This window comes from Poecilia formosa, unplaced genomic scaffold (assembly GCF_000485575.1).
Source record: "Poecilia formosa unplaced genomic scaffold, Poecilia_formosa-5.1.2 Scaffold99, whole genome shotgun sequence".
Lineage (NCBI taxonomy): Eukaryota > Metazoa > Chordata > Actinopteri > Cyprinodontiformes > Poeciliidae > Poecilia > Poecilia formosa.
The window spans coordinates 365910-390802 of record NW_006800038.1 but is presented as its reverse complement, the minus strand read 5'-3'; the positions used below and the strand labels follow the sequence as shown (position 1 = coordinate 390802).

The 24893-nt window shown below is 38.1% G+C and overlaps 1 protein-coding gene across 2 annotated transcripts in view; it reads left to right on the top strand.

Moving 5' to 3' along the window:
* Positions 1-24893, top strand: part of LOC103142621 (protein kinase C-binding protein NELL1) — a 229172-nt gene that overhangs the window by 11232 nt on the left and 193047 nt on the right. For both annotated transcript variants that reach the window (XM_007558768.2, XM_016674700.1), the window contains one exon: positions 21244-21394. In XM_007558768.2, the coding sequence (XP_007558830.1) occupies positions 21244-21394 (151 nt within the window). The remainder of the gene's footprint in view (positions 1-21243; positions 21395-24893) is intronic.

The window sequence follows — 24893 nt, the reverse complement described above, 5'->3', positions numbered from 1 at the left end:
GCAATAAATATCAAGCTACTTCATCAGATTTTTTTTCTTTTTCGGCCCGTCATTATTTTTGAGGCTACATTTGGAGGCCCACATGGAGAAAAGTTCAGACAGCCCTGGACTGAATGATGATTTTGACAAACCAGCACGTATCAGATACTGGACTGAACCACTTCTGGTTCAGGCTCATCATCGTCTCTTGATTATGGGATCATGCTGAGCCTCCACATTGTAATTTTTGTGAATTTATTAAAATATTTTCCACCTTAGTGGAATATTTTTCAATCTTTTTTCTGGTCTGTGGTTTGTACAGCATTGCTACACGTTACAGATTTGACTCTTTAGTTTTCATTTCAGCATCTTAATGGTGTCTAATTATTAAGTTGGCATTAGGAAGGAACGGACATAATTAAATCAGCTTCGTCCTGCGTTTTCGTTCTTTCATTGACTGCTGCAGGTGGGCCAAGCAGGTTAATTTCACTTGCAGTCGCTGATTCTGTGTTTTCTCTTTTCAGTCACTATTTAAACAGAATTTAAATGAACAAATGATTCAATTTTCAAAATAAACTGTGGCATAAAACTAAAGGTGTTGCATTACTTTATGGTTTGAAGGAGTTCTACAAACTGTCGGACATAATTTTTTTAAAATTATTTTTAAAGTTGTTCCCCTTGTACCGATTACTAGCTGTGAAAGTTTCCACTATTAAAACAAACCATCTAAACGATCTGTTTTTACTTCTTTGGGCTATTTCAAGTCCACCCCTGGTGAAGAGCAGAGGAAGACCACATTGCTTGTGGCAACCGTTATTTTCAAAGCTTCAGTAGAAAACATTGGCTTTTGCTATCGGCCTGTCCAGGAAATAAGTTGATCACAGAAGAACAGACACCAAATTATTTACTCATGAGATGAGTAAACGGAGCTGAGACCAACATGGGCGTAGTGGGAATTCACAGCTCGCCTTTTCTCCAACAGCAAGATCTCCATCACTTCCCACCTGGGCTTGAAGTAGAAGTTAAAACTACTTTTTTTCTTCTTCTCTATTATAGTTGTTTAAAAAGCAATCAGGATGGGAAAACTCATACATACATAAACAGCAGAGTTGAGAAATGCACCAAGATCCTTAATCATGAGAATTGAAAGTTAATTTATTTATTGAAGATAAAGAAAGTACATGAATCATGCAAGGATGTTTAAGAAAAGCAATGTTATCAGTGTTGTGTTTTAAGTTATCTTAATGATGCTAAAAACAATTTCACAAGGTCTTAATAAAAATGGGGCACAGAGTTTACAATAATTACTGTCTGCAAACACTGCATGCTGCAGCAGCTTCCCTAATTATGTGCTGTACGTTTTCCTCACTGTCCTTTTGGAGCCATCAGGGATTATGCAGCTGCAGCTTGGATTTTTTTTGTCTGACCAGATCCTGCATGCGTTTAAAAAATATATAAAATTAATTCATTTCTGTCTGCTGTTTGTAGCAGGTCGATCTGACTGAATAGTCCACTGTTGAGCTGAGTAAAAACTGACAGAAATCTTTTGAAAATGATACATGATTTTCAGATTTTTTTACTCATAAAAATCTTAAAAATATGCTGCGTATTCGTAGATGGCCTCAACCTTTTGCTACCTTTAAAGGCAGTGTGAACAACTCAAGCTAAGAGAGAGAAACTTTAGTGTTGGTGACCTTAGTTTTATAAGTTGTGCTACAATTTCTCATTCGGATTGAGTTGTGGAGTTTTACTGATTCTAAAACGTAAAAATGCTCAACTTTTTTTGCAGCCTGTATAGTTTTGCTTTTACAATAACTCTGTTTAGCTCCATCTGTTGTTCTCATGCATGATGATCCTGCTGCCACCGTTTACTTTCTTCTAACTTGCAGAAACTGTAAGTAATACTACTTATTTAGCTTTTTCTCTACGTTGACCTTCCATTACATTTTCAGATGATTGATCAAACTGGGCTTTTTGTACGAGTTAAAAACGGGGTTAGAATGAAAAGAAAGCACATCTTAAGCTTTGGACATCTCACAATTTAATCCCTGACCTGTCTGTGTGTGTTTTGGTCTGAATGAAAGAGTTTTTCCCCCCCCACATTATTTAACATCGCTTTGAGCCATTCAGACCTCCTGCAGTCATTTTTCTTCTAATTCATAAAAGTACATTACTTGTGTTTGCTTGCCCCCTCTGAAACACATTGAACTTTGTTTTGTGATTGTAACTTTACAAAATGTGAACGAATTAAAAAGGTGTAAATGTTTTTGGGGTTAGCAGTAGAGATTAGTTGAACCCTTACTGAGAGAAACTCTCCCTGAGTGGAGCCGCTGCCAGGGGGTTGCTGGTTGATCGAATGTTTGACTTGAAGAACCCTTAAAGTCTTGGAGGTTAATGTGGTGGATCTACAAAAATAAGTGTGAAGGACGCAGTGTCAGACTTTCAATAATGTTTCAGTATCCTGGGGCCGAGGTCTGCAGGCCCAGAGATCTGTTCGGGTAAAAACCAACAGGAATAAAAGGTTGTCTGAAAATATTTAGCAAAATATGTGTTTAAAGAGCTGATTTAGATGTTGATTTAATCCAGGTATAACCACTTACATATTTGCATGTAGCACAAACATGACTTTTTATCCACTTGATTCCTTTTAATACGCCCAAAAATGTATCTTAAGTTTGGTATTATGTATTTTGGCGCCATCTTACAGCACAATGAAGTAACTGTTAGTCAGTTGCTATGAAAATGTTTGTCAAATATAACTTGAAAGAAATTTGACTTTGGAATTTGATGCCTTGAAATTGAACGCCGTCTGTTTAAGAAGCTCCTACTTCTTCTGACGCTTCACCTTCAGCGCGTCATCACAATGTTTCTCCATGATGCTGACATAAAGCTAAAAAAAAAGTTAATTTGACATATCGGCCCTTTTGAAAGAATAAAACATGACAAAAATAGTTGAGCTTTAACAAAAGGAATATGATAACATATTTTGTAGCCATTCTTTTTTGAATTAACCTTTTTTGTAATAACCGTTTTTTTGTTTATCCTGCACACTTTGATGCCTCTTTAAAAAGTCTACACTGTCGGCAGTATTTCTCCTAATAGATTAAGTGGTGTTTTACCCACTTCAGGGCTTCTGATGGTCTGTCCTTGTCGAGACAGAGTTGGCGTTTGGATCAATACGAACACTCACAGGCTTATTTTTATATTAGCTGTGATTTAATCCATCATCTCTGCTGAGGAGTTTGAATTTATGATCGTATTGATGGCCAGATATGTCTTCTCTAGTGGTTTGCTGGCACATAATCGATGCACAAATGCCTAAACCACACATTTTTGCCCTTATATTATCATAAGACATGCAGGTGTTTCCTGTGTAACCAGGAATGTTGGAGGGTTAACAAGACAAGCCAATAATCTCTGCAGGTTCCCTTTTTTTTTTTGTGAGGATATCAGCGCTGTGCACGCTGTTCCTCTTTTAGAAAGTCGAAGCATGCCAATCTTTGATGCGCTCAAGTTAAATGTTATCATGCTCGTGTCAGGCGATCGGGTCGTCACAAGGTTTGGCTCCACTTGAATGGATCTCCCCGTTCTCTCCAGGATGGCGCTAAGCTGCAGGTAACGAAATAGAAAAGGAAAAAAAAGGCACATTAATGAGATCGAATTAGCACTTAATTACCTAGGATACACTAAAATTACACAGTAGGCGGCTTACAGAGGAGAAATGGGTGACGACATATTTTGGAAATCTTGATAAACATGGATGCACCAGGAGCATGGCTAAATAAAACAGTTTTAGTGGAAAAAAGTATCTTCAATGAAGCTTCTGCGTGATTCGTCAGATTGTCTGGAAACTGAGAAATTTCTGTGAGGTCTCAGTCTCTCCTGCATCCATGTTGTTGCTATTTATAACTCCCCCCCGCCTCCTCCGCCCCCCCATCTGACTGCAGAGAAGAGCTGGGTTGCAAGTGGCACAGATATTGCTGAGGGAGCCCCATGCAGTTGGGCCCGAGAGGCTGAGGGTAGTTCACAGCTAAGCCAGGCCACGACTCTGAAATCTGCGGCGTGCAATCCCGGTCGCCGAATCCAACGGAGGCTATCAAACCTTTTCATCTTTTATGCATGAGATTTCTGCCTGTCCTGCTGCTAGAGGAGGCGAGACAATGGTCCCACCTCACAGCAACCTCAGAGGAATTATTCAGTCTGAATTATTCATCGTACATGAGTGTGATATCTTTTAAAGAGACAGACGCGTCTCTATTGGCCCCTTGATGTTAAATTAAGAGCAGAGCACAGAAACACACCACACACCAAGTCCCTTTTTATTTGGAAGTAAGAATCATGATCTTGTCACAGACTGACCTAAAACCTGCATCATTTGTGCACAATATCATCTGTTTGGGTCGAGGTCATGAATGAAACTTTACATTTACTGTAAGATTCTGTTTATTACTTAATGGCTTTGCTGTGAAGCTGTGTTGTACTCCAAAGATTCATTTAGATTTTTTTCAGAGCTCTGATCTTCTGCTGTTAAAAAGCTACATAATTACAGCATTATTTTTAAATTGTAGCTCATTTTAATATTTCTTGCTTTATGGTGCTACAGTTGCAGTTTAAACCAGATGTTTATTTACACTGTACAGCACAGATAACCCTTTTTGGAAGAATATCATGTTCTTCCATTAAACATATATTTATTTTTTTTTCCATTTTAAGTTATGAGAGTGAGAGTTTTTCTGAGTTCTTCAAAAATTTGAACTGTCAGATCACAGGAAATGTTTCTAATGCTGCCTGCAAACTAATTTTTATGCTGCTTTTGGAGTAAAGGCTTTTTCTCACTGAGTGGCCTTTCAGTCCAAATAGAGACAAAGCTTGTATTTCTGTCCTCGTTTTGGTGTGAAATAGTATATTTTTGCATATGGTGTATATAATATCTGGTTTCAGCTGCATTTTTAAATTACATCCTCCAGTTTATTGCTTTGCTATTTCTGTTTCTCTTTCTTTCACTGCAAATATGAGAATAACTACATTCAGTCAACATTTATAAGGAGCTGCGTTTTCTTTCCATCTGCTTCCAACTCAGAAGTTTCTGGTTGCTGAAGTCAAACATAAAACTATCCTTGAAGCTCAATATCTCGTCTCAGAATGAGTTTCTAATCCCTTTCTACAAAACCGTCCTTCCAGTCACAAGATTTCTTTAAGAACACCAAACTGCAAAATGTGACACTGGTACCAGAGGAAAGATGGTGAGTAGTGATGTGTAAACACCGTATAATTAGTAGTTGAGGGAACCTCAGTGTGGTATGTTGCCTGTTTATCGAAAAACTCCCGCTAATGCCTGTGTGCACACTTGGAGGGAGCTAATCCCTTCTCCAAGAAACCATTACAAGTGTCATACTTTGCACATACTGTAATGGAAGACGGGCTGCATCCTGTTCTCCACACTATCAGGCTCTTGCCAAAGGAAGGAAATTCTCTGTATGGTGATTTAAAGAATAAGCCTGGTTAAGATTATAGCAGTTTGTCAAAGTCTGGGTGTTTTTCTTCTCCTGGATGTTTACATTGATGCTAGTGGGTGGCGAAGTTTTGGTGAACCACAGCACATGTTGGTGTAACATGGCACTACGCTCTCCTTTCTAAACGGTTTTGGGTTCAAATCTCACCTGAACCACAAATTAAGGTGCATTACAGCAGCATATTAGGGTCATTGTAGATGGAACAACAAAAAAAAAGATAAGTACATTTCCACCAAAACAATTAAGAAATGTCTTTGTTTTTTTTTGTTTTTTTGAAAAGTCAAAAATTTTCTAGGACCCTCCCCACCCCCAAGAAAAGTTCAGAATCTCAGAAATGTTCTAGAAAAACAAAAGTGAAAATGTTGAGCTTTCATGTGGTGAACATTTTTGGAAATTTTCAGAGAAAATCTAAAATTTTCCAACTGAAAATCTCAACATTTTCAATTCCTTGAAATTGATTAGAAAGTACTAGTTCCATTGGCAGATTATTTTCTATACAACACTATAAATAACTGAAAGTGAATTAACCCATTCTGACCCGAGGACAACAGGAGGGTTAATGTGTCAGTAAAGTAATACTTGTCAATATTTGTTAAATAATTAGAATTATTTATTTAAAACAAGCTCATATCTGCACTGACATATTTGGACAAGAAACTAGACCAAAACTACTTGGCAAAAAACTATTTAAACTAAGATCAATAACTGAAGATGTGTTGTATATTTTTAGATTTGGAGGAAACCAGAGTGCCTTGATGAATGTATTGTCATCCAAATGTCACATAGCTTGGCCCTCATGCTGTGAGGCAACAGCAAAATGAATACAAATAACAGAAAGGCATCACTTTTCAAATTCTGGTTGTGTTTTGAGAAAATAAGTATTTTTTGACCTACTTCAGGATGTAGTAATCTGGAAATTCATCATCTGTTACTAAGGATTTGTTTTTAAAGTATGTATTTAACTTCTGACTGATTATCATCTTTGCATACTAACTGGTACATGATGAACGATTTACTGTCTAAATAATGCCACACATTCATTTTCCTGACAAACCTCACTGCACAGACGGAGGCCTGATCCTTTTTTCCTTTAATGATTCATCTTTTGTATTTTTAGGATCTTTAAAACCACCAGCTGTGCTGTTTGTGCTCCTTGAAATTTAACTTTTAAAAATGTCTGACTGGAAAAAAAAAGTAGATGCAATGTCTTTTTTTTTTTATCAAGCAATGCAAGCTCCTTGTTAGGCATTGCTCATTATCACACCCAGAGAAATGTCATCTACAATCTTAAAAGTTCCTCTTTTAAAATCCATGACTGCCAACTGGTGCAGGAACCTCAGCATGATGCAATTAAACGCTGTTCATTCCTGTCCCAAACTCCTGCTAGGGTGCACAGATTCAGTCTTACAGCAGCTTCCAATCTCCATCACAGGCTTAATATAATTAGCTGCGCTTTGTCCTGCCTGCAGCCATTGTCTTTGTTTTGATGGTATCACAGGGATGCTATAATTGGATTCACATACACTTTGATGGCTTTGCAGGCTGTTGCAGATTTGAACTGGAATTTTACTGTTCCGATTAATTAGAGCTTATGACACTTTTATAGCATTATGACATATGTGATGAACAAGAGCAGACAAATTTTGTTGCTTTCAAAAGGGATCACAGTTTAGGTAAAGGCATCCAGCGAGACCTTTTGGTTTACAGTTGCTTGGTTGTTACTTGGCAGCTTGTAGAATCGTTGTCATGTTGTTTTAAATGTTTAAGACCTCACACTAAATGCAATTTATAAAAGAAAGTTGCTTTCACTGAATATACCTCACAGGGTTACCTTCTATACGTAGAAGATACTTTCTACTGAGTAGCTGCTGACAATCAAGGATTAAAGTCTTTGTGCTTTATGGTGTTATAAATATGCATTCCAGGTCCTGAAGTTTGTTTAAATAAGTGAACAGAGGAATCTCACTCAGGAGTGTTGCTTAAAGTCATGGATCTCTACTGCTTCCTAACTAACACAATGCAGAACCGGTTTCCTACAGGTGGACGTGGTTGTCCACCTGGTGGACTCTGGTGGACTCTGGTGGACTCTGGTGGACTCTGGTGGAAAATTTCATGAATTTTCCACCAGAGTCCAAAAACCTGGTTGTCAAGACAACCCTGACACCACCATTGCTGCAAATGACTATTAATTTACCGGGCGCCAGACAGAGCCATGGCAACTTAAAAGCAAAAGATGTCATTGACAAGCTTTAAACTTGAGCAGAAGCATGCAACAAATGCAGGGGGTGTCGCTGTCGCCATGTCAACACCTCACCAGACTAGTCATCCTGATTTTTTTTGTGTTTAAAGTACAGATGAAGGTCTAAGCGACTTTGGGAGAAGATAAACTTCCTCTTCAGTAGTCAAAGGTAGAGGTCAGGTTTGAATGATAAAATGTTCTGCATGGTTTAAAGTTAATGAAAACATTTTGAAATAAGGAAAGTAAACTCTAGTTTGTAGTGCAACAGCTTTGTTTTTTGTGTGGATGTCTGGTTATTGAATCATCCTGTTGAAATTGTTCAAGCGTTGCATTAAAAATAAATCAGCATTTCATCACCCTTTTGAAAGAAACTCGTCAAATGTTTTATGGATTAAATCTTCAAGAAGGTTACAACAATGTATGAAAATAAGATTAGCAGGATTTACCTTTTAGTTATACAGAAATGAACATTTTAATATAAAGATCTCCATCTTTTCCAAAGCACAAAATTTAGGATTATGAAATAAATATTAACTTTATCATTTGTGCTTAGTTAATAATAAAAAATGGCTTTGAACATGAATACCATTGACTTTTATGGTGAAACAAATCAAGCTGCAACTTGATTTGATGATATTTCAGTTTTTGTAAGCAATAAAAAACAGTTATGTCTTGGTGATGAAATACAGTTTTTCTGTAGTTTTAGAGTTTTTATGGTAACCAGTTCTGGCCAATGCATGGCCGTTTTCTCCACTGCTTTAATCTCAGCTACGGGGTTAAATTTTTAAACGTGCGCATATTTTTCAGCAGATCCGCTGCTTTGTCATCTCTATGGTTAGTTCTAACAGATCCGGCTGGATTTACAGATTCTTGCAACTAAAAAAAAACAAAACAAAAAAACAAACAAACCTGTTATCCAAAGGATAAACATTAGAGTTGGTATAAATATTCATTTTAAGTGAGCACTAAGACGTGTCCAGCTAACAGCTTGGCGTCGAGCCTCTCGCAAACGAGAGACGCCCAAACAGAAACAAGTTCAGTTTGACTTTCTAAGAGGATTTTATTTCTGAATTGTATCTAATGAACTTGTGAGTGTGTTTAATACATGGAGTGCTGGTTTGAAGAAGTTTGGACTTTGTTATTTAGGACTTGAAGTGCATATTTTACCTGCCACACTGTTTCACACCTCGGTGCCCAGAAGGATCACACAACAAATGCTGGCAGTGTAAGATCAAAGACGCAAAGATTAAAAATTAAGAAACAGAAATAAATGTGTGCAGCGGCTGCTTTTTGCTTCAAGCTGTCATTTTCTTTAGTCTGGGTCAAAGGAGGAAGCGACGTACCTAAAAACGGTAAGAAATCTACTCCTCTTCTTGTCTTTGGGCTTTTCATGGGTTACATTCATGTCTTGAAGGCACAAGAGCTGAAATTGAGAAATGGTTTAAAAAGAAACGGAGGCAGTGCATTCAGCTGCCACAAACACTTAGTGTTACTCAGTTCCTCAGCATGAAGAATAAATCTGCCACGCAAGTATATCCATATATTATTTTTAATGACTCAGAAAATAATTTGATTCAGTTTAGTAAAAATAAGATGAAACATTCATGATGCATTTTATTCATGTTGTTTCTTTTTTTTAAATCTCAATCAGTAGCTTGAACACCAAAGAACAACATCCACTGTTTTTTGTTTTTCTAACGTTTTTTACATAATTCAAAGCCTATAAATAATATTTCTATATTCTGGAAAGTAAAACAATGGATTGTTAAAGCTTTTTTCTAAGGAATAAATATTTACTTTTACAATTTGAACAGCTTATACAATCATGCATTTATTGGAGGAAGAATATTAACCCTTGCTTGGAAACAGACTTAGTCATTCAACTGTGTGGAAAGATATGGAACCTTGATTGTTGGTGTTAAATTAAAACATCCTATAATAAGAGATATTCTATTATTGCTGTAACTATTGCCAGTAACATGCGTATGGGGTATAAAAGCTTTTAAATCCTGAAGCAAGCAGTTGCAGATGATCTATTCAAACATAAAGCAACACCTTCAACCTACTCGGACAAAGTGGAAGCACTGATCCCAAGTTTTAAATGTGATTTAGTGTTTTGCACAAGAATCGCCCACTTTAAGTTGTACATAACTTGGTTTTCAACTCACTTTTTTACCTTTTAAAGACGATAAAACTTTAAGAGATCTTTCCAGAGACTGTCCAAAAGTAATCTATGGTTACTTTCTTTAAGCTAAATATTAGACGAGCGAGCCAAGATAATGTGTCATAATTAGCATTTATTCAGAGGAGGGAAGCTGCACCCAACTTCACCTCACAGCAGAGAAAACCAGAGATTTTTCAGCCTCGCGTTACGTTAAGTTCACTCATCTACGCTCGACAAGGCACAGTGTTTGTCATGAAGACAGAGGCAACATCTGGAGCACCATTTGTTGTAATAATTCATTGTTTCTCACTTCATAATCAACTGCAGCGCAGCTAGAGTCACTGAACTCTGTGGCTTCGCCTCCAAATGGCATCCCGCGTGAATAATCTGCTGCTGACAGGTTTTCGCAGCGCACATAGAGATATTGCTCCACACACAGCAGCTACTTTACACTAGCAGTCCATATTTGATGAGCTGCCTCCTTTCTGCTTTGCCTCTGTGTGAATTGATGTCCCATTTGCTCAGATAAGAGAGAACAGGAATGTGTGTGTTTGTTCTGCCATGCCTCTTTGTTTTTTGGTGAAGTATTATTCTGTTTGTTCGCTAACAGGACTGTTATGTTTTTAGATAGTGGCCTAACTGCTTGAATGGATGAGAGAATGTGATGATGTTTCTTTATTCTTTTGTCTGTAGCAGAAAGGAATATCAAAAATAGACCTGAGTATTTAAATTGGTTTATTTTAAAATCTTTAATCAAACTGGATTACAATGTAAAATGTGATTTTACCAATTGAAAATGCATTGTTGGTTTGATTCCCTACAGGACCGAACTCTGAACATTTCCAGTTTTGTGAAACGATGGCAAAAAACATTTAAAGTTCTGTTCCACAAACCAAAGAGTGACATTTTATATCAAACTTATCCCACCAAGAAATAGCTTTGGCCATATGCAGATCTAACATAGACGCATCAATGATGCCTACATTTGGAAGGAATTAAAAAAAAAATTACAATTAACATGGATTGCATCATAAATGACGGATGACTGCAGCTTTAAATGCTTTTTTTGTCTGTCTGAAATGAACGACTTTTATAATGAACATGCTGACTTTGGAAGGAAGTATTTTGCTGTAAAGCAGAAATGCATGCATTTAATATCACAAGCATTTTTACTTGAGCTTGAAAAATGACTTTCAGCCACTTGCTTGCACCAGTTGCAGCTCCAGAGTCTTTGAAGTGACATCAATCTACCTCTGATCTCATCTCGGAGGCTGTGATTGGCACTGGTGATAAAATCTTGAATCTTCCTGGTTTTTTCCCTCCACCCGAGTCATGAAGAGAGTTTCAGAAACCACGAGGGGTTATTTATATCAAGTTACCAATCTCAGTTTTAGTATAAGCTTAAAAGTTACATTTTCATGCTGTTTACATCCAGCGCCTGTGGGTCTCCTCTCTCTTTTTCAAAGCATTTATATGTCTCTGTGTGTGTTTTGCTAAAAACTCTCAAGGCTGAGATTCAATCTGCTCCACCCCTCTATAGTGCTACACAACCCATCTCTGCTGTGGGAAGGCTTTAACATCACAGCTGGCTACTGGTGCACATATTGTACATATGCATACAGAATTCAGACACACACTCGTATTTCTGCTAAACACCAACCCAAATAGGAGGGGCGGGTGGAAATGAGATGCGAGGTAATATGTTTGAGTGCTAAGAGCTTTGAGCAGCTGTATCAGTATCTGCCAGGCCTGCGGTAGACCCTCTGCTGGGACTGAGGCTATCTCTGGAGGAGTTTACATCTGTATAGCTGGAACGTCTGTATAAATACAAGGGAGCTTGTACATAAAGCCTCACGTAACGCAACTCAGCCAAGCTTAATTACCTCCTCACCGTGTTCATACTGCTCCTCCTGACAAACAGCCAAACACTGAGTGTTGAACGAAATCAACAGCCTCACCAAGCAGCTCTTCATCTAGCCATCTGCTTTCTTAGCTGTTTATCTCAATTAGCCGTGCTCTGGAGAAAGCTAGAAGAATGAGTCTTTGGGTGACGTCCTTTGCATTTTTGCCAATTCTGCTGATTTTAAAAATCAATTTCGATGTTCAGTTAATCTCGGTTAATCACTATGCCTTACTTTGTAAGCTTGAAATATAAATATGCATGGAGTTGTGGTTCAAGCTCCTCTTTCTACTGCTCTCCAGCTAGTTAAAATCAAGCACTTATTTGTTTTTTAGGGGTTCTTTGTGGCAGAAAGCATGTACTAAAATGTAACTAAGGGGGATTTGCTGCATTACACCTGCATACAAGTAGTAGCAAACTTTTTCAGGGGACAACTGACTGAGATGTATTTTATTTTCTACTTCTTGGCCCACCTCTTTCTGCTGCCGCCCTGGGCATCTACCCATATCACCCAGACCAAACTGCCACTGTATGCACATTTTCAATAAAGGTTTGAGAAAATGTTTTATTGTCTCAAACATTTTACTGAGACAATAATTTGAATAAAATTACCTCACTCAAACTTGTTTGAGTGAGGTAATTTTATTTATATAATACATTTTCAGGAACAAGTCGGTTCAAAGTGCTTTATATTAATTACATAAAAAATACAAGAAAAAGACAAAAAGGTAAAAGTATAAAACTACACATTTGTTAAGATGAAGTAGTGGTTTCTCTGAATTCTTGTTCTGATAAAACTAAATGTTGGTTCTCCATGTTTGATTCTATAAAGTAGATGGTACTTTCTAAGTTTGTTCTAGATTTGTAAACTAACAGGAGGTTTTCTAGGTCTTGCTCTGATATTAAAAGTATAAAGCTAAATGTTGGTCTAAAGTAATAAATACTCCACAGTTTATAAAAGTAGCTAAATGTTGACCTAAGGCAGAGGTTCCCAAACTGTGGGGCGCATCCCCTAGGGGGGGGGCACCGTGTCATTGCAGGGGGGACGCGGGAAGCCGTCTGGATGAAAAAAACAAAAACAAAACATGAACACTGTATGCGCTGGGTTTTTACCTTAGAATGGCCAACTCTCTGTTATTCCTATGTCAATTTGATACAGTAGAGGCTTCCACACTTCCCATATTTGTGTCCTCTGTCACTTTTATCAGCAGTTAAAACTGTTTAATCCGTTGTTAACGGATTAACAACGGACACGCGTCGTTTCAACCAGACAGCCATTTGTAATCCATAGGGGGGGCGCAGAAAATGTTTGGAAACCACTGGGGGGGCGCAGAAGAAAAAGTTTGGGAACCACTGCCCTAAGGTAATGAGGGCTCCACAATCTTTAAAAGTAATGAACTAAGCAGTTTTCTGAAGATTCTGGAAAATTCTCAGTTTTCCAGGTTTTTACTTTCAGGAAGTCGTATTGTTTTAAACATTAATTTAAGAACATCCATCTCCATCCATTTCCTGTGCAGTTTTTGCACTGAAGCGACAGTCGCTCATCCTGAGTGATCAGTGTAATTTGTGCATGTGAACCTATTTTGGCTTTTAACGTCAAAATGGCTAGTTTGATTAATCTGCAATGTGTAATATTAACTCATTAAAATTGTTAATCATGCACGTTGGCATCGATGGCCATAATTTTACATGAATTTACAAACTGCAACAAGATTAACAGCAAAATGTTTTACCTCTACTGCGTTTTCTTTTTGCTTTTAAATAAGAGAGAGTAAAAAAAAAGACAATAGGAGTGGAGCAAACAAGTGGTGCATGTGGGCAGCATGCTGAGCAGATTTGAGAGATACGATCGCGATGGGACACACAGCGAACACACACACATACGCATACAAAGAGATAATACAACCAGTGGTCACCCAAGGGCATCTCGCCTCTCACCCAGAAAATATCTGTCACGGCCCAGAGGCACATAGCTAATACCTGCAATAATGCCTGACATATTGCATATGGGCGTGACATTAAACAGCTTGCTCACAGGCTGCAAAATATGAAGTGCCAAGCTTCCCCTTCTCTATGTGGATTTGCGATTACTTCTCCTTTTGCGGTGCTTTAATCCAAGAGCTGTTTCATTACAAAACCAGAAATGAGTAAGAAGCTGACATGAAGCAAAAAAAAAAGCAATTGTAGGAAGATGAAAGACAGAGGCAGGATTCAGAAACTCCAAGGAAGACAGAGCTGCTCAACTAAAACAATTAGGTGAGCTGTGTTTCTGCTCAGTATGAAATACACAGCGTAGGATCTGGAGTGGAAGGGAAATTTTAAAATACTTATTTCATCATTGCATAACCAGATCAGCAGTATGGCTGACATTTCTCATCCACACATTTCAGGTAAAATGATGTACAATGAATAAAATGACAATTTGGCAGAATTGCAGAAGAGGATCCAGTACGTTTCCTGGCTTTATACATAGATATATAGCTCTAAATTCAGTTGAACAAGTTAAAATAATGAATTAAATTATGTTCATACTTCACCAGCTAGCACAGGGAAAGTTCAAAGTCCACAATGAACGAGTTTTCATTCTTTAATCATATTTTGGCTAAAATAAAGTTGAAAAATTCGTATTCAGATCATGACATCACTCACAAATATGCATATTGATTATGTCATCACCTCACATTTGTAACCTAAAATGTATTTAATGCTCTCATTTGTCTTGGCTTTCACATAAATTGACATTAATCTAATCAGATCCTATCGCTCGCATATTTTATTTGTATTTTGTAATTTTGATTTGAACATTTTTCTAAAACGTTAAAACTGTAACTGCGTACGCTTCTTTTTCAGTGGATTGTTTTTGTCAATGCCCAGTCAAAGTTCATAGAGCATTGAGCTTTAAGCTCAAGACTGTCGAGCAAACGTTACGCATGGAATAAGAAAAAAGTTGGCCAGTTTTATCTCATCAAACTATGATTTGTTGCTATTCAGTAACATATAGGGATGCACAATGTATTGGCTTGATGATCATATTGGGTTATATTAGTAATTTCTTAACATATTGGTATTGGTCCGATATTTGGGGAGCGTGGAGGAGGTTGGTGATGTGATGGTGACGAAGGGCATGATTGTCTGGAGCCTAACTGAAGCACAGAAACGGTGGTAAAATCAGCAGCATGGTGGCTTTTTACAGTGTCAAAAGTCTAATAAATTATATACGTCATATTTAACGCTGGTTGTCTCTCATAACGGCATTATTAAATAAATCAAAAATCTGTGATTTCAGTTGCAAAGAAATCACAAAAACAATCATAAAATCCTGGCTGGACTGATCAGTGTGAAAAGATGTTTGACTTTGTTTCATTTCAAGAAACATTTATTGAATGCTGAAATAAAACAGCTATTTATTTATATTTTAGCAGTTTAATGGGTTTTATCAGTAGATTCTGACACAACCAACCCTTTTAAGAACACTCAGATTTTTGATACGGCCCAAAATAAAAATGAGTTTGACGATAAGGAATCCTCTTTTCTTCTATCTTGTAACCCATTCAGCAACAGACCTCTGTGCAAACAGGTTACCGTTGGGATCAGGTCCTTGCTGTGCTTATGTGTGGAGTGTATTAGAAATATCACATGCAAATGTTGGAGGCCCCTGAAGGAAATCTTCATCACTCTGACCAACATCAAATATTTGCGGTGTAGAAATCTGTCAGTGCTCTACATTATGGTCCTTTAAGTGACAGCCGGCGACTCGCCCTCATATGGATGGTCTTTATTTCTGAGTTTCATCGTTATTTACAGTAATCAAAGTGCACTCAGTCTGATGGTGTGTGATAAAGGGTTATTACCTCGGTCAGAAGCTACACACTCAGACTGCCATCTGTGGCCGGCCTCATTAGATGCGTGACACATGACATCACACCGGTAACCAACAGGATGGAAAATATAGGGTTTTAAATGTTTGCTGTCGGCTTATCATCTTACAAAGGGGAAGGAGAGGTTGAAAAAGTGTCATTAATGTTTTATTGATTTGGTTTTATGAATTTTTCAGCAGCTGAGGAGCTCTTCAAACACAAGCCAAGTTAAGTTAGGAGATGCTTGCTGAGAGCACAACTGTTTGGAGGTTGCTTGACATGCACTTCCAGCATCCTTCATGTGCATCAAAGTGTATTCTCCCTCTTTGTTTGTACAAACACTGTTCCCTCTCAGCTGCACTGCTGGTTTGAATTAGTATTTAGCATTTCTTTACACTTGAAGGTTTTTTTCCCCTCTCACACCAATAAGCATGTTAATTTATTTAACAGTAACATGTCTCAGCTCCTACGTTTCTAAGTTTAAAGCTCTGTGTGTAATTTTAATCTCAGAAAATCCTTCTCCTTCTCTGATTTAGCTCTAATGAAGTCGAAGTGTTTGTTGTGGACTTTGTTCTAAACATTGCCTCCAGTCCTGGTGAGTCATGCGTGTTTCTCTTCTTCTTTTTTTATCACGTGTCAGTTCTTTATCCTCAACTCCAGTCCAAGCCTACTTCAGCAGTCCGGTCTCTTTCCGTTACTCACCAGTGCAGACCTGCCTAGAGCAGCCAAAAACAGGCTAGCTCCTCAGGGACAGGGTGCTGGATGGATGACTGGATGGCCTGCTGTGGATGTGCAGATGACTGGAGGGCTGAAAATGTGGGAGAAATGACTGGCTTCAATCACGGATGGAAAAATAAGGGATCGGCCGATGAAATTTAGTCGGTGTGGGACTTTTTGAATCACACTGCTTCAAGGCCTTGTGTGTTTTTGGAAGCATTTTTTTTTGTTACTGACTGGATGATGGTTCTTTCACAACAGATTATTTGTTCTTGCTAGTGAATAAGACAGACAGGCATTAATCATTAGAATTTCAAAATAAAATACAGCTAAACTATGCTAACAAATGATCTATTTATGTGGTAGGATTGTTTTGTCCTGAAGATGTTATTTCATGATTTTTATTGTTTATTTTAGTTATCAAACTAAAGTAGAACATTGTTTCTAAGCTTTGACTAATCGGTTCTTTTTACATCTTAAGCTATTAGGACATTTGATAGTATGATTACCTTAAAGTATTACACAAGAAAACATTAGGTTATACTAAAGTAAAATTACTCGCGTAGTCCAGAAATTACGGTACCGCTTCATAAAAATCATACGGCAAAAAATAAGCAGAATGTGTTTGATTCAGTTAATTGCTCTTTATATAACGACAATTCACAACACGTCATCTCAATCTGTTACAAAAAAACAACCTATGTTACAATAGATCCCAGTTATCAGATAATGTTAAGTTCAGTTTATTATTCAAAGTGATTAAAATTTTAAGTCATCCAGGTATTTATCTTCACAACATGTCTGTAGACTATATAACTATTTTTTATTTACTTAAAACAAACTCCTACATCTTCCTGAAGTTACTTGTAAGTTAGTTTTGTCTTATTTCAAATGTTCTAAGATATTTGCACTAGAAATCAGACGAATACTTAGTAAGATTTTGTTTTGCAGTGTATGTATGACAATCTTTGACTTCAGTATCTTGTGATATTAGCTGCAAACAGCAGTACACACAGTCCATGTGTTTTCTCTGAGTGAGCGGCAGAATGAGACATTTTCTTGCAAGTTCTTGGATGTTGGACTTTGGACTCCTGAAGAAAATTCAGCCTTGATCTGCTGTGTGCCTGTGGCAAAGACTGAAGCATTATGCAGTAATGTGCTTATCTGGTAGCAACATGGTCACACTAGTTTTCCATATCAAATCGGACTCAAGTCCTCAGAGACTTGCCTTGCTGCAGCTTTGGTGAGTGAAGGCTCTCTGGACTTCCGTCTAGCTCCTCTTCCTCGCTGCCACTTAAAGGGGACATGTGTGAGACTTTGCCAGGCTGGGGGAGGAAGCGCCAGGCTTCTGATTAAAGTGATGAGCTGTAACATGGGGAAAAGGAGGGGGGCGACAGCTGGCTGCTGCCTGCTACGCTAAACTTCAACCTGACTGCTGGGTGACAAACCATCCCACTCTACCTGTTCCCTCTGTCACTGTAAATGGTTTTGTTGATGTCGACAAGAACCTGAGAGTAATGTATGCAGCACAGGCTTTAAGGATCCCACCATTTCATCGCTCCTCATCATCACTGCAGTGTTGGGGATTCAGACAGAAATGATAAATGAATTGGTTTAATGCTTCCCTTTTTTTTATTTTTTATTTTTTTTTTTACAATTTCAAGTGCGGTAGAACTGTCTCAGTGTACAGTATCATAGGAATATACATTTTTAGTAAAAAAGTTTAGAATTTGAAAATCAGCTTGTGTTGCATTAAAGTTACTGATATAACTCTATCCTTTAATTAAAACTGTTTTTTTTTCTGGAAAAAAAAATCCTTGGCTTCTAAAATTATTACCTCATCTTTTTCTTGAAATGTCAATACTGTATTCTATAATTGCTTGTCATCAATGGATGTTAGCCTTGGAGACAAATACTGTATATAGCCATTTATATATCCAGAATATATACTGGCTGTTGCAGCACGCAACTGTGACCTTTTCTTTCAGTCCTAATAAGGAATTGAAGAAACCGAAGAAGAGCTAATTGCCAGTGCAGGTAGTTGAAATTAGCCGTTTCTTCTGCTTTTCCATGTTGCATTACATTTTGTACATATTCACTTCCAATCCTCAGACATGAGGTGTTATTCAGGGCACTGGATGAACTTTGGGAGCTTCCATCAGCTGTACCTACATGTAAACAAGTTCCCTGTTGGCATGGTTACCCATGAGAGGCGCTTATTATAACAGATGTATAAAAAGTGCCAGAAATACTTGCATTAAGCAGCACAGACTTTTACTGATTCTGGGGAAAGCTTTCATATATGAGAAATGCTTTGAGCAAATCAAAATGAAATGGAAGACTAGACCTTCTGCAACAGGCTGCTGATGCATCTTCACCTGGGAAAACATTAACCTGCACAGCATAAAGTCATACCTCACAATGCTAATGCTAGATTGGGGCTCTTTTTGCTTTTAGAAAAAGTACACTAATACTTGGTTGCAGAGATTTCACATTTCAGAAAGATTTCTTAGAGATATTGACAACCTCACACAGCTGCTGTAGATTTGTTGGGTGCCTGACATGTTTCCTGTTTCACCATAAAAGGAAAGAGGAGAAAGTATTGATACTCGTCAAATCACTCAACTACAAGTAAAAATGGCTCGGTCAAAAGTTTCCTGAAGTTATTGTGCTGAAGTGCTTACTTTTGAAAATTCTTAGTCAAAAGTACAAATTATATTTTCTAATATCAGTACATTGCTGTATTTTTGAATGCTTTTGGAGAACCTTGTAACTTGCTGAAATGATCAGTTGTATTGACATGTATAACCACTTTACTATAAAGTCTACACCACCTGTAAAAACTTGAGCATAAAAATGCAATAAAATTATAGCTATTTTCATTATTTTATTTAAGGCATTCCTTCACCCAACAAAGGAGAAGTAGAAAAAAAACACCTTTTTCTTCTCCCCAGTAAAAGCGACACTGTTAACTGAGAGTAAAGTAAGCTATGCCAAGCCAAGTGGAGAAGGTAACTACAACCGTTTTAGAAACGTAGTGAAGTTGAAAGTCACAAGGTCCCCCAAAAAATGTACGTAAGTTTTCAAGTAAACGTATTCTGTTTCTGTCCACCGCTGGTGTTTAAACAATAGTAAAGAGAGGGAACAAATCTTCCACATCATTGAACTCCTAGCTGTAGCCTCAAGCATCTGAATGCTGCAGCTGAAATCACAGCAATAGGTTATTGCCCAGTTTTGTGGATCCTGTGTGGATTTCTGCCTCAGTTTCCTGTTGGTAGGTAGAAGCGGCGCCTGGTGTGGTCTTCTGCTGCTGTATCAGCTAATCGCTGAGATTAAACAGTTGATCTGAGGAACTGATTTACACAGAATGGACTTTGTGTTCGTTAATGTCCAACATTTATTGGATAGAAGTCATTACCTCAATTTGCTGGAACTGATTAAGGCTGTGACGAGGAATAACTTCACACGTACATATGTACTATAATTAAATCAGTGCATGACTGTTGACCTTGACTTGTGACAGCGGTGTTTTATTTGTCAGTTGGGTGACGGTTAAGAAATCTGAGGTCTGACCGCATCCTCACCGTAAAAACGGGGCTGGTGTCCATGTCGATTAAAGTGGATGATCTAATGTCTGACTCTGGTCAGAGAGACTGCATGTGGAAAAGAGTCGGTGGCTGGGAGAAGTGACTCTCCATCAACTGGGCTGTGACAGTGGGGAGGCTGAGTGTGAGGGCAGGCAGGCTGCTGTCACCCTGGGGAGATTTAAAAGCCCTTTGCTTCAGACAACTACAGGCTTCTCTCCACTGGACTGTCTGTCATGTAAAGCTTGCATTGTGGAAGCGCAGGAGATGCAGCTCTGGGCTTTCAGGCACGTGTTCCCTCCACTCTGCATGTGCACAAGTCCTCCCCATGTCTGTCGCAGTAAATCAATTAATCACGTGATGCATTAAAATGAGCTCAATATTTTCTATTCCGATAATATTTTATGATTTACTTATGCTTTCTGCTGGCCGTGGTTTTTATTTGGATATTTAAAATATCTTCCAGTTGCAGTGTTAAGTGTTCTTTTAACAAAATTAAAGTTGATTGGTCTCTGAGGGGACAAACATTGGCATTACTTGAAAATGGTCTCAAAACAATATTATCGCTTATCATAATAATTACTGGGAAAATTTATCGCCCAGGAAAATGTCTTTGTGACAGGCCTTCCATGTCATTGTTGGATGTTTTGCATGTTCTGAAAACAGGTTAATTAAATTATCTGGCTCTAATGAGTTTGCAGCAGATCCCAAATGTAATCATTATCATCATTAGGGGCATGTTTAATCAGAAGTGTTTCACACAAACGACTCGGCCTCCTAGCCTTATTGATCTAAAACTAAAATCAGATATCAGGGCTTGGCTTTAAAACATAAAGAACTGTGTAAGATTATTTAGGTTTCCCAGATTTTGATAGATTAGATTATGGAGATATTTGTCTATATTTTACATATTACCGTACTCTGCTAAAGTTGATTGTTTAGTTAGCTTATGGATAACCGAATTGAACTTATTATTTTTTTTTACCAAGAAGAACATATACATATTTGGAATAAAAGAAAAAATGCACAAATCCACTTAAAAATGTTAAGGCTGCTAAATTGGCACATGAAGATTCATCACACCGACAGTTTTATTTTATGTTTCTTTTTACAATATGCTAGACAAACTTGTATTGCAGAAAAGAAGAGCAAGAGTAAAAATACCACTGTGTATTTTTCCATGTGAGCCCAGTAATAGTTTTCTCATACTGGTGACAGTAGCACAGAGGGGGCAAGACGGTGCACTGGCTGTGAAAAGAGTTTAACCTTTATTTTATTTTATTCCTGTAGATGTTGGGAGGGCAGTTCACGCCCCACCACACATCACAGAAAGAGTGGTGCAACTGTTCAGGAGTAAAAGTGAATTCACCTTCTTGGCCACCATCCAGCAGAAGTTCTCCACATCGGGAGTCATATTCTCAATCCACGAGTCAGAGCACAGGTAATCCATCCATTATCCTCTACTTATTGTCCCACTGCTCCCTTTCCCAAAATATTATCTTGCATGTAATACAGAGTGGGCTAATTTTCAATGGAACTCAAAGTGTATCGCTTGTCTTACTTAAAGCTTTTTGAAATGTTAAGGGTGACGTATAATGCAAAATTAACAAATCTTCCATTTGGGAAACTACTCCTTCTAAAACCAGCCCAACCGCAAAAAAAAAAACATCTTTTGGCAATAAGTTAATGTTTTCTTTTGTCATTTGGAAAATGAGTTGTTTCAAAAACCTCCAGAATGTAAAGTTACAAATCAGCAGGCACTGCCCCTCGCCTAGCAACCCCAGCAAAACCCAACCCAACCCGTTACTTAGCAACCACAGCAGCGAGTCACCCATCACCTAGCAACCTAAGTTCCAGAATGTTTGGTGAGCTTGTTTTACCACCAGCACATGCTGGAAAAGACAAGTGCTTTGTTGGTGATTTACCATTCAGAAACGACCTGCTGCATTTTTGTTGGTTGTGCACGAGGCTCTTCTACTGCGTTTCAAATATGTACATTTGTGTAATTGTGTGTCTTTTTCAGCTATTTTCACCTAAGAGTGAACGTTGAGTTGTGGGGCGTGGCAAGCAGCAGCTTATTTGGATTTAAAGGGACAGTTCATTCTGAAAGTAGCTCAGAATGGGCTTATCTAAATGTTTTGTACAAAACATGTAATACAAATGTTTTGTATATCCTGCAGACATATCCTAACCTGTTCAAGGAAGCATAATAACTCACCTTTAAGTGAAGTGGAATGCATCTTTACATAAATGTCAGTCTAAGTCAAACTGTATTGCTGATTGGCTGGAATCATGTTGCTTGTCTACACTCGGAGCTGAATGTTGCCTAGTTCATATTTTCAGTCTAAAAAACAAAGCTGTGAACTACCAAACAATGTGTTGCATTGCGTGGTCTATATATAGACGTGAATCAGTAAAAGTGTGGAAGCCTAACTAAAATGTGCTATTTTATAATGAGCTACCATAAACATCCAGTTCAGAAAATACCTATTTTTGAGAGAATACATCTGTAAGACTTCTATGGTGAATCAGGGTCTTAAAGAAACTGAGGGAGTGGACGGATTGTTACTGCAGAACTCCATGCTGTAAGACGTATGAAAGCGGGAGCAGTGAGCTCATTCCAGCCCCCTGAGAAACTCCACAGCTGTGAATTGTTTTAAAGGGCAGGCAACATTGATTTTCATCTCACCCTCTGAAGGTAAAAGCCTACAGTTCTGTAAGACATGCAGCTCAGCGAGTCTGTGAATGAGTTCGTATGCTGTGTTTGCAGAGCATAAAGACAAAATCAAAGTCATACACGATGGCTGACCAGACGGACCCTATGCTGATGGACAGACCTTTAAGAACGGAGCTGGTCTTCTAGAGTGTTACACCCTCAGTGGGTATAAATAAATTTAAACTTAACATTTTGGGCAAAACCTTTATGCGGAATAGTTTTTGAAAGATCAAAGCCTCTTTTAGCGGATAATAAAAAATAAAAAAAATTTAAAGGCACGTGGAGCCTTTGTTTACAGAGCGAGCCGAGGTCACGTGGCAGATGGACCCACCGGTGGGTCCGTCGGGTTCTAGGGGTTAAAAAGCAGCACTTTCAGCTAATGTGCTTCATTAATGTGGGGCTCTGACAACAGTTAACTGATGGTATCTAAGAAGGTGTAAAGTACTTCATATTACTAAAATTTCAGCTTTTTTATGTTCAAAGCTATGGCTGCAAGCCTATAGGGCACAAGCATCATTTCTACAATTATCTGCATTTAGAGACATGTAGAAATGAAATGCTCTTTAAATGTAAATCTGTGTTAAGGGACATTTTCAAATTGAAAACTTTTTGTATGATAATAGAATTACTATCTATCGATTACAGGCTTTGTATTGGATATAGGTTCTGATGAGTTCTAGAGTAAATCTAATCTGTCAACATCATAACATTGTTGGAAATGTGATTACAGAGTTAAAAAGTGGCTTACATACCAGGATCTTTAAAAAAAAAGCGGCATACCCCTTTAACATTACCTAATTGTATTGTGGAAGTAAAATGGTGCTCAAAATTCTTTAGAAATTTGTGTTTCTTCCTCTTAATCTTAAAAGATTGTCTTCCAATCACTTTACAAGTTCATTAAGAGTCCATCTGTTCAACTGAATGTGAGTGTACATCCAGCTGTTCTGGGAAGGCATCAGAGGTTTGCTAGAGAACAGCAGTGAGCAAATGTTATGATGACAAGTCGGGTAAAGTTGTAGAGAACTTTAAACCAGTGATATTAAAACAGAATCCTAGACTTTTGGTGTGTTTCAGCTCAGTCTCTCCTTTGAAACTAGAACTTTCAAATACAGGAAATCTGCTAACAGGACCACCATTTACTTATCTGGCCCTTTTGGGAAAGTAGGGCTAGGGAATAAATCAATAATATATATTGCAATAAACATGTGATCAATACCAGTTGATAATGCATTTGACACAATATTGAATAATTTCACTGAACCAGAACCACACAGCATTCTGGGGGATGTAGGCAGAGGAAAGAAAGCCTTTAGCTGCTCAAACTCTCACGGGATCGACTACCTCACTCACTCTTTGGTTACCTAGCAACAACCTGTTGACTAACTTTTGGTTACCTAGCAACAACTTGTTCAGTAACTTGCACAGTTTAAGGTTTGCCACTGTGCCTCATAAAAGCAACGGCTTGGATTAAAAACTGTGGATACAACAGGAAAGGTCATGCCACCAGCTTGGCAGTATTTCAGATTCGTAAAAAAAAAATATTGATAACAGGTGATATTAAACACTTATAGTCAGTTTTTTGGGGCAGTAAGCACATATTCACTGTTGGAAAGTCCCAGTGAAAGTACAGTCTCAAATCAAAAGTAAGAAGTTACAACACTTGAAAGCTGATGTTCACAGATGCTCTCCACTAAAAATGGGCTGCAAGTCTCTACATGTACAAAGCTGAAAAAAATACCGCGAAGATTCATTTAAGAAAAATAATATTGGTCTGTTTGGAGTATAGCGTATTTGTGTCTTTGTGTACACTATGTCCCTTTACTTCTATGGAAAGCAGAGATTACTCTGCAAAGCGCACTCTGGAGAGGAGCACGTCTCGTCTTCGGCTGTCCTTTTAAGGTGACCCTGAGAGTTTATTTTCAGTCCGCTCTCTTTCTTTCCGTCTTCACTTTCTCTGTGACATAACCTGCAGGCATCATTGTTGCACAGTGGGTTGACCAAACAACAGTAAGGCAAGGCTAAATGGGGCCACTTGACAGAACAGCTCTCCTCCTTCAGGCACAATGACACGCATCATGCAACATATGTATCTCAGAGGAGCGCTCGGACTAAGCAAATGTTATATTAGAGACACTCAGCTACACTCTAGCAAACCCAGTTGTCAGGAATGCTAACTTCAAAGCTATTTACCACCTTTAGTTGGTTTGAGAGAGATGTTTTGCAG